Raw genomic sequence first — 11,165 nt, 5'->3', positions numbered from 1 at the left:
GGGAACCTAAAAACGGGACAAAATTTCCCTAAACGCTGATGGGGGTATGTTTTTTATCGCACGCCTTCTGTACACTGCAAATTTCCTGCTTTTAAGCCCCCCCCTCCGCCAACAACCTCGCCCACACCTGCATTACATTGCAGGAGAGTCAAGAGGTCAATGTTATATAACTGTATTGCCGGCATGCTTCGTGGGCTCTATTAATCTTCTTCTTATTGTTGTTGTCGTCACAGGGCTCAGCAGCATTGCATCGAGTGTGGCCGAATCTGCCGCACGGAGAAATTATTTCGCCAGCGGGAGGGCGAACGCACTTGCACGGAGAGATGGGCCGGCTGCCCCCCCCCCCCACCACCACTCCCTTGTCGAGCCCCGATGAATCCCCCATCGCGCGCGCAGGACGACAACGGGAAGTCGATGCCGGCCCTCCCGTGCATGAGGTAAACCACGTGGACAAGCCACCGCTATGGAAAATAAAATTATTTTCTACAAAAAAAAAAGAACACACGTCTACGCGATAATAATAATAATTGTGACGACGACGACGACGTTCATGAAAGATACTAATAACGACGATAAGAATGAAAGAAAAACAAAAAACAAAAAAAAAGTAACCAATGGTTTTTTGAGGTAGATTCTTTCTTTTTTCTTCTGAAGAGACCATGGAACGCACTACTTTATGCGTGCTTTGTGTAAACGAAAAAAACCCCCCTCCTGTGAAAATGTTTTCTATCCAAGTGTAAAAAATTTCCAGACTACGTCGACAGCCTTTTACAGTGATCTACAATTATTACCAAATAAATAAGATATAATAATTATACCTTCACAATATTACCAGAGAGGAAATATATCATAGAGGAAGGGGGGGGGGGAAATACAGACGAAATAACCTTTAAAGCGAATATAACTAGCAAAGCAGTTTAGCAAGCAACATAATAAATTATGCAATTTAACAATGACCTGCTGGTTTTGTAAAAGAACATCAAATCAGGAACGCGAGTATTCTGTGCGCGAGTATTCTGTGCGTGCGTGTGTGTTTGTGTAAATGAGAGTGTATTTGGGCTTCAGGATGGCCCTTGAGAGCCTTCAACTTGTACGCCGCACGAAACAACAATTGTGAAAGGGAGCCACTACACAGATGCTTTGCTTGCTTTGTTTGATGGCAACCTATTTTCTTCCCCCCCCCCACAACGCACCTGTCACATTTTGGGTCACCCCCCCGCCGCCCCAAAACGTGTATCGGTGAATTAATAGCGACATGAATTGCCACCATCACGCACGCGCGCACGCGTGCGCTCGTGCGTTCGCCGGTACGATTGGACTTGGCAGCGACAGCAAGGGGAGCAGGTGGATCCCGAGTGCGCCGGTGTACGTGCGGCGTAGCCACAACAACGTACACGCCGTGTACGTGGACACGCACGGAGTACGTGTATACACGGTGTGCGATTGAATATGCCGCGTGCGCACTGCGCGCGAAATCGTGAGCGCGCGGGGTACGGGCCGCTCGTGAGCGGAGCGCTGCTCGGCGTGCGAGCGAGGACGGTGCCCACTGCATTGTAGTGCCTTGAAAGCGTGGTGGGGCCCGTACCAGAGCGGTGATGTATGACATTACGCCTCGGTAGGAGACGAAGCACGTGGACGATCTGGGCGCCGAGTACCCAACGACGACCTGCGCAAATATTTAAATTGCGCGGGGTCTGAATTGGTCGAACTCCGATTCGCTAAGGGAATTTGAAAATTTTCAATTGCTCTTAAGTTAGGAGAGGAATTACGGGTAACGGGGATTACCCGTAAGTCGATTGTCAAAGCCAACTAATAGTATAACGTAATTAATGACAAACATGAATAACAGCAATAACGAAAATAATCTACAGAAACGTACTTTCTTCAGCCACAGACACACTGAAGCGCACGCAGCGATGATGTCAGTGGCCACGTTGCATGTGGGTTGCTTTCCTGGCAGCCGATTGGCTGCCGAAGTGGGCGTTGATGATGTCACCCCTAGCAACGGCGCTCGTGCAATGGGAGAGTTGCGATCTGGCGAAAGACATTCGATGTTACTTTTCTAAGCACGTTTCGAATGCAACATATTGCGAGTTAAACGTTGGGTACTCGGGCTCCTGGCTCGCCATAATTTATAAACGCATTTCCCTTTGCGAGCACGGTTTACTTTTAGGCCAAATTTACCACGAGGGGCCAGACGGGATAACGAACCGCATTTCAACAATTACTCGAGGGTAGGACCCCGTTATGGGAATTTAAAGGGACTCCCTTCCGCGTGGATTATCGAAGCAAAGCCACCTGCTGTTTCGCCGATGAGTTCTTAAAATTGTGCGGGACGTTTTGTTGGGGGACGTTAACGCGCTATTGATGTTATCGACTTCGTGCACGGGGGCGTGAGTTAAGGTGGTTGCGAGGTGTGCTCTTCGCAAGTCACGAAAAAAGTAACAAGGCAGCCCCTGCCCCCCCCCCCACACTTTGACGGGAATTAAAACAGGGGCCGTGGAAAGATCGATTTGGCCAGGCTGCTGTGCCCCCCCCACCCCACCAGGCAAGCAAAGCATCCTCTCTCTTAGCGCGCATCGAAGTGTGTGTCCACGCCACAATTGGCTACCCTCCCCCCAAGTTAGAACGTTGAGAAAATGTCCTCGGACAGTAGTTGAAGTTCTCGCAGGTGCCATTTAGAAACCCGGGCGGCGATTTGAGCTGCGTGCGGTGCGTTCAGCCGATGTGAAAATTTGTTCGCAAACAAAAAAAAACCCGTGGGTCTCCTGCACGCCATCGAACGCTCGGATATGCTCATGGTAAGTGTGTGTGTGTGGTATTTTTTGGTGAGAAAACATTGCAACGCCATAAGAAACCGGGAGATTAAAACAGCAGCAGCTGAACAAAACATTACATTATTATACAACACCCACGTAACAAGTCACCTGACACCCATCTCAACTTGGATCAACTCCTCCACGTGAATTTCTATCTCTCTCTCTTCTTTTCACGCAAATTTCCATCCAAAATGTAATTTTTTTTTATCCTTTCAGCGAGCAGAAGCGTCGAGTCGGTCCCCGGCTCCTGCCAATCTACACTTAAAAAAATATCATTAAACTCTTGCCATCTACGAAACCTGATGAGTTATATTGCTCCATGATGGGATTTTTATATATATTTTTAAATTATTTCGAGTCGGGGGAGGTGGTGGAGGTCGGTACAAAAATCCTGTACAATTTTATTTTTACTAGTTTGCATAAAAAAGTAAAAAAAAAAATTCTGAAAACAAAAGAGCTATATACTGTTATTAGTCAGCTGACAAAAATATATCAACAGCTGCACATTCACCTAAGTTTTATTTTAGCCACACAATAATGCGCACGCACACACATTTCCAGAAACAACTGACTTTGGAGCAACAGAGGCCATGGAGTGCGCCAAAATATTTTTTTTTTTAACCGAGGGCACGCTCCCTCCCTCGCGCGCTCACAAAGACAGCAGCGGGCGGTGCAGGTTTCAGCCCAAAACAGTTTTGTATTCCTCGACAACAAAAATATCGATTGAACCCCCCCCCCCAGACCCCTTGGCAAAGAAAACTGCGAACCGACTTGCGAAATTCCTTCATTGCTTACGTTTCCCCGTGGTTAGGCCATCCTAAAGGTGTCTTCATGTCGTTTTCTTTTGAGGGCAGTCCAGCTTCCGAGCGTGTTTCTCCTACCTCGACAAGGTTTGTTTTCTGCGTTTGGAAGCTTCTGCGGTTTAAACGAAGGACGGAGTAAGGTGGGGGGGGGGGAGCAACAACAAAAGAGAAACCTCTCAGCCATCTTAAAAACATGGCCCTCTCACATCGAACGCAGGCCCCTTCTCTTTGATTTCGGTTGCTCCGCCGCTCCCCCAAAGCCCCACTCCTCTCCCTTTGCGTCTCCCAATTCCACACGATTCCATCCATCCGCGGTGCAATTTTCCAGGCAAACTCAAAAGCCAAACGCGGATTTCTCACCGTCTCAAGCATCGTCGTTCAAAATTGGTCTCAAGCTCCCTAGTAGAATTCTCGGACACCCACCCACCCACCCCTCCCCCCACCCCTCCCCCCCACCCCTCCCCCCACCCCACCACCAAAAGTTGGGTCGTAATCTTGGAAATATTTTTCTGTCCAAGCAACCTTTTTTAGCTTGCAAAGTTTCACTGTAATAGTGTTGTAAACGGCTTCACCGGAAGGGGAAAAAAAATTCTTGCACGCAGTCGTTAATTTATTTGTAGTCCGTCTGAGGCTGCCCAACGCTCCCGCTGAGGCCAGGCCCTCCCCACTGGCTCAACAATCGAGCGCGGCGCCCAGCATCGCCACCTCCCCTCCTGTAGTGTTTTGCATTGCGTGAGTTCCTTTGTATTTTTAAAACTGCCTTCACAGCCAACGCCCAACATTCAGCTTCGGCGTGTGTCGTAGTTTTGCATGATTAAAGTGCCTCCGTTATTATTATTAATATTCAACTGTCTCATTTTTGCTTTGCCTTGGTGGTGGCGGTTTGCGGCGGTTTGTGGCGGCCCCTTCAACATCCTTGAATGTTTTGTTTTGTATTCGCGGACAGCGTCGTCCGTAGCCAACCCCCCCACTCCCCCACGCCCTCACACCTTCCCCGCACACACGCGTCCGCCGTTCAGCACGACGACTGCGGCAGGTGCCGGTCCCTCTCTACGCCTTCGTCGTCGTCGGCGCCGCAGAAAACCAGCGGTCGCTCCTCGCGATCGTCGCCGGGCGACGACGCCGAGGGCCCCCCGCCACTCCCGCCGGCGGCGGCGGAGGCCCGGCCGGGGTCGCCCCTCGGCGGCTCGGCCTGCGCCGGCCTGCACCTGTCGGGCAGCGGCCCGCCGCCGCCGCCGCCGTTGTTGTCGCGCGCAAACTCGCGCACCGAGTGGAAGGAGACTGCCGGCGTGAGCGGCACGCTCTCGGGGTCGCCGTCCGAGCACGGCCACTCGTCGGGCTCCGCGATCGGGCCGCAGCCCACGCGATTCTCGTCGCTGTAGTAGAAGGAGAGGTCGTGGAAGGAGGGGCGGAGGTCGTCCTTCATCGAGCCGATGATCTCCAGGAAGGTGGGACGCATGCGCGGGTTGTACTGCCAGCACAGGCGCATCAGCTCGTACCTGTGGTCGGTGCGAAAGGAGACGGGGGGGGGGCACGGACGGCGGTCGAATGTGTTTCGGCATATACTGTCGAGACAAAGGTCCCTCCCCCGCCGTGTAGCCTCAACAAACGTTTGGGGCAAGTGCTGTTAGCGAGCACCGATGAAAGTCGTCACGGCACACGAGGTGGTTTATGGCCAGCACTACGCCTAGCCGCCTTTGTCTCCCTAGTGGTGATTTTAAACACCACACCAGGTACTCATTTGAGGCAATCGCCACAGAGTGTTGGTCACCATCGGGATTTGAACTTTGGTCGCCGGGTTCGTAGCGCAGCGCGCTAACCACTACACTGCTCGCTCCCCACCTACAACAATAACGCACACGCACACACAATGGTTCACGACCATTTGCCTTCTTCCATATTTAATAATCGCGTGTGATCAATGGCCGCCAGTGCTTGTTGAGACACACGCACGACTATAATGATCCCCTGCAGTGCCGCGTCGAGTGTCGGGGCTAACGCTGCAACGAAGCGCCTATTACGAGCACGGGCCTACAGGCCGCCACCAGCAACGCGCGCTGACGCGCTGCCCCCCGCTGCTCACGGCGTGCAACAACTCCGCGCGGAGAGCGAAAGGGCGCAAGACTCACAGCTTGTCGGGACAATTGTCGGGCCTCTCCAGCAGGCCGCCGTCCATCACGAACTTGAGCACCTGCTCGTTGGACATGCCCTGGTAGGGCTGCTCGGCCAGCGTGGCGATCTCCCAGAGCACGACCCCGAACGACCTGCAAGGCACCGACGCGCACACGCACGCGCACACACGCACGCGCACACGCACGTGTACACACACACACACGCGTACACACACACACATGCGTACACACACACGCACGCGTACACACATACACACACGCACGAGTACAATAAGTGCAATTCGCCACCGAATGGCGGCTCCGTGACCGCGGTGACCGTGCCAGGCTAGGTGCGTTGAGGCCGCGCGCAAGTGCGGAAGGACTCACTGGCACGAAGTCAAGATGCACGCGCAAATGCAAGAGACGTGAGCGCACACGTGACGCGCACGCGCGCAACACGCAAGTGCGCGCATGCGTGTGCAAACGTCTGCATCCGCAGACAGATGCACAATCGCGCGTGAATGCAGGCGCTAACAAAGAGGATACAAATTAAAAAGATTGTTGGGGCGAGGGCTCTTAGCGAGCACCTATGAAGGCCGGCACGGCAGCAGCACGCACGGCCGCCTTTGTCTCCCTGGTGACGATGTTTACGCACTGCGCCAGGTAGCGCAGTGCGCTAACCACTATACTCGCCGCTTCCCACCAACACCCGCACATATGTGTACACACATGAACACATAAACGACACGCACGTGCAGACACAACACATATACGAAAGTAAACTATTTCTTAGCAGGTGAGGCTCACTGAGCTATATAGGAGCTCTTTTTCATAAGCGACCCGGCCACAAATGATAGCTCAACAAAGTGGCTTATCACGTGGAAATGTATAGCAGTCAAACACTCTGAAAATCCACAGGACCACAGGGAGAGAGACATGCAAAATCCAAATATACAGCAGGCGTCATGGTCGAAATCGAACCCACGACCTCCTGTATACCAGGCGAGGTAGTTAACATCTCCTAGCCACCATGATGATGGTGATGATGATGAGAGAGAGACACGAAAACTCCAAATATACGGCAGGCGTCATGGTCGGGATCGAGCCCACGATCGCCTGTATGCCAGACGAGGTAGTTAACATCTCGGCACACACGCACGCACGTACAGCATTGCCACACTGCACCGGTGCACCCGGAAGCAACAACACTTTAGCGACAGAATTGACGGAAATTCTCCTCTCCTTATTGCAAACGATGACCACTGTTGTTGTTATTGTTGTTGTTATTGTTGTTGTCTCACCAGACATCGGAGTACGTCGTGAACACGCCGTCGCGCAGTGACTCGGGCGACATCCAGCGCACGGGCAGCAGACCCTTGCCACCCTTGCGATAGTAATCCGTCTCGTAGATGTCGCGCGTCATCCCAAAGTCTGGAACACAGGAGGGAAGTTATCCACCGTGTTCTCACACACACGCATGCAGTGGCACTCCCACCCCGCCCCCCTGCCCCTCCACACGCCGCATGCTAACCGTTGTGTGACCGCTCCCCGCATTCATGCTCGCGCTCCCGGCTACGTGCGTGTGTGTGCGTCTCGTGTGGGGGCGAATGAAAAAGCTGAGTCGACCTAGGGGGGGCCCAGGCCCGGTTTAGATAATCGTCACTTGTGTTGGTGGCCGTGAGAGGGAATCGAACTCGGGTCACCGGGTTGATAGCGCAGCGGTGTTAACCGCTGTCAAAAACAAAGATCCCCCGTATAGCCTGTAACAGACTGCTGGGACAAGTGCTGTTAGCGAGCACCTATGAGGAGGTGGGTGGCCAGCACCACGCTGGGTTCGTAGCGCGGCGGTACGCTATGTATGGGCACACGCACGTACACATAGCCGGGCGCACGGGTGAGCAGGTGAGCGTGCGTGCGTGCGCGTAATGCGCACGGGGAGGGGGAGAGCCAGGAGGCCAAACCTCCGATCTTGACGGTGAAGTCGTAAGCCACCATGCAGTTGCGAGCGGCGAGGTCGCGGTGCACGAACTTCTTGGCGTTGAGGTAGGCCATGCCGTCGGCTATCTCTCCCGCCATCTGCACCATCTCCTTCAGCGTCGGCGCCGGGCGCTTTGGGTTATTCTGCGAAGGTACCAAGAGGCGGTTCGCCCCCACGCCAAGTAAGAAAAGCTGGCAGTCAAAGTTGTGAAGGGAACGCTGTTCACGCGAGCGGGTTCAGCGTGGCGCCCTCCGTGGGTGTTGTTTCGCGTTCGCGCCCTCCGCGTATTGGCACAATGTTTGGCGATGTCCGACGTTTCGAGATGTTCCACGTGCCGGGGAAGCCCCCACGTGCTAACGTTTGCTGCTTTGGATTTCGTTTCATTTCGTTTCGACGAGACGGAAAGTTGCACGTAAAAAAACGAACAAAAGGACACCCAGTAGTGACACACTGGAAACAAGTTAAAAGTACATCAATAAACCATCCAAAGGCGCTTTTAAGACATATCGCGCGGACGTAAAAATGTAATTTTTGTCAGACACAACACTCATGATTATAAAAAAATCCATTATTACCCAAAATCTATTCAACGTAAACAAGACCAAACTCAGAACCGTTGCCAGCGTTGCTGACTCACACCCCCATGCCCCCACACACCCGCCCCCCCCCCCACCGTGGCGTGGGATGGTGAAATTGAGTAATGACATCCAGTTTGAAAAGTTATGTTCTTATTTGACGAATCTTATGACAAAAAAGGATGATGATGATGATGATGCAGGCGTTGTGGTAGTGGACAGATGTGAAATGCTTCATTGCCAAAAAGCCTTACCACCTTTCCAGAAATGTATTCGTGTAATCCAACATTGATAATCCCATTTATTACGTGGATTTTTAAAGTTCAATTTAACTTGTTTATTTTCAGCATCTTTATTTCTTTTTTTCAGACGAGCCAATAATGGGGCATCGACGGGCTGTAAGGCACACGGCAACCTACACTTCGTAGCTAAAATATAACGATATCAAACCAAAAATTGCCTCGCGAAATCCAATAACAGAAATGAAACGCAAACGGCGAGACGTTTTTGACAGATCATCGCTCTTGATCCACACCACGCTGCCAGGAAAGGGGGGTACACGGCCGCGCCAAATTATATTTTGGTGATAAAATGGGCCAAAGCACCGCCGTGGAGGAGACGTGACAAATGCGCCTGCTTAAATGTGACGAGCTTTGGACGGCAATGGAAGCAGCAACGAAACTGACGAGGTACGATGCCGCCCTCTGCTGTCCTGCTCGCAAAAACGCAACACGCTTTGGTCGAGAACCCGCTGCCTTGCCCTGGAGCAGAGGTCGCAAACGGGTTTTAATTCCTTATCCGTACTCGTACCCGGCCGCACCAGGGTCGCAAACGGGTACCCGTACCCGGCCGTACCCGTACCCGTATCCGGCCGGGTACGGGTACGGTACGGGTATCGGGTACCTGATTGCGACCTCTGGGATGAATCCATGTTGCAGGCGCGGGTGGGTTGATTCTAGGAACTTGAATTGTGAGAAGAGACAAGACTTTGGGAAATGAGTGACAAACGGTTACTCACCAGTGACTCACGGCCTACCCGTACCCGTACCCGGCCGCACCAGGGCCGCAAACGGGTACCTGTACCCGTACCCGGCTGGGTACGGGTAGCCGGGTATCGGGTAGGGTACGGGTATCGGGTACCTGGTTGCGACCTCTGCCCTGGAGAGGAGACATTGCGGGGACAGGCGACGTTTCAGGCAGTGAGGTCCTTGCTCCGTACCTCACTGTCTGAAACGTCACCGATCGGGCAATGTCCTTTCATTGTTGCCCAATCAATCGGCGACGTTTCAGGCAACGGCCCTTCTTCATAGCACAAAACTAAAACTGAACGATAAACTATTTTCTATTGTACCAATACACCAAGAAGAGAAAAGCATTTTTAAATCGCACCTGCGATTATCACGGTTGTCTACGTACGGTGCGAAAGAAGTTCAACATACATGCATACAGACTAAAAAATGCGTGATGCTTATCTTGTCCTCGGTACAGTTTAGTGTTGTGGGATAAACTATTTAAACATTTTTTTTCTTACCAGGTAAGGTTCACTGGGCTACGTAGCTATATGTAGCAGTGGAGGCCCGTCTGCCAGCAGTAGTGTGTTCAAGTAAAAATTTTTTTAAACTACGTTTTTTTGTATTTTACCAGGTAAGGCCCATGTAGCTTTCCAGCTCTTTTCCAGACAAGATCTGGGACACAAACGATAGTTCAACTACGTGGAAATTTGTAGCGGCCAAATACTCTAAACGCACATCGATTATAAATGTGGAGAAAAACCGGAGGGACCGGGAGAAAAATCCACGCAAGCACAGGTAGCACATGAAAATTTTAAATATACATGGTTGGGATTTAACCCACGACCTCCTGTATACCAGGCGAGGTAGTTAACATCTCGCCACCTGGGAAAACCAGGTGGCGGCAGTCGTAGTCCGTCGTCACGCTCTACGACATTAACTCGCCCGTAAGTAAAGCAAGCCCTTCATCGACGAACATTTTCACGGCCGATTTCGCGACCGGAATCAATTCTACGGCAACCCCTGCCGGCACTGACCTCGGTGTCCGGTCGCAGCGAGCGGAGGTAGCTCTTGAGGTCACCGTTGGTCATGAGCTCCATGACAACGAGAGTGGGCTGCGCCAATGACACCACGCCGAGCAACCGCACCTGCGAAGCGACGGGAGAGAGGCGGTGTCGTCACCCGCCGCGGTCCGTCGTTGGTCGCCGTTCGATTCGCCGTCACCACGCGCGGTTTTCCCCGGAGCCAGGCGCCGAGTGAAAGCGCAAGGGGGCGCCCACTACGCGCGAGGCCGTCGCGCTCGACGTGTACGGCGGTAAAAAATAAACACCGTCGTTTGCCTCCACGCACGACACTGGGTCGATCCGGCAAATGTAAATAATCATCAGTTATCTCATTTACCACCGATACTAAGCAGGCACAAGGTAAGGGCCACTCAGCTATACAGTAAAACCTTGGATTGCGAGCATAATTCGTTCCGGAAACGTGTTTGTAATCCAAAGCACTCGAATATCAGTTGTGATCACGTGACGCTCGGCAGACAAAGCGTATACACGTGCTACTCCTATTGCAAGACCTTGCTCTTTGATCAAATTCATATTTATTAAAATAAATTGCTCGTTTTGCAAAACACTCGCAGACCAAGTTACTCGCAATCCAAGGTTTTACTGTATATCTCTTTTTCAGAAAGGACCTGGTGACAAATGATAGCTCAACGACATGGCTTCTGTGGACATTTATAGCAGCCAAATACTAAAAACGCATGATTCTAAATGTGGAGGGAAAAACCAGAGCACCTGGAGAAAAATGTACGTGACCACGGGGAGATAGAACATGCAAACTCCAACCATACAGAAGGCGTCATAGTCG

At 52.1% G+C, this 11,165-nt stretch overlaps 1 protein-coding gene across 2 annotated transcripts in view; it reads right to left on the bottom strand.

The window, feature by feature from the left end:
- Positions 1-4,612: 4,612 nt before the first annotated feature.
- Positions 4,613-11,165, bottom strand: part of LOC144949309 (insulin-like growth factor 1 receptor) — a 116,681-nt gene continuing 110,128 nt past the window's right edge. For both annotated transcript variants that reach the window (XM_078879264.1, XM_078879263.1), the window contains 5 exons: positions 10,334-10,444; positions 7,695-7,854; positions 7,035-7,164; positions 5,752-5,886; positions 4,613-5,121 (listed from right to left, as the gene is read on the bottom strand). In XM_078879264.1, the coding sequence (XP_078735390.1) occupies positions 4,638-5,121; positions 5,752-5,886; positions 7,035-7,164; positions 7,695-7,854; positions 10,334-10,444 (1,020 nt within the window). In that variant the 3' untranslated portion in view covers positions 4,613-4,637. The remainder of the gene's footprint in view (positions 5,122-5,751; positions 5,887-7,034; positions 7,165-7,694; positions 7,855-10,333; positions 10,445-11,165) is intronic.

Source organism: Lampetra fluviatilis, chromosome 53, assembly GCF_964198595.1.
Source record: "Lampetra fluviatilis chromosome 53, kcLamFluv1.1, whole genome shotgun sequence".
NCBI classification, from domain to species: Eukaryota; Metazoa; Chordata; class Hyperoartia; order Petromyzontiformes; family Petromyzontidae; genus Lampetra; species Lampetra fluviatilis.
Note: the sequence above shows the minus strand (reverse complement) of the source record. Positions and strands in the feature narration are given on the sequence as shown.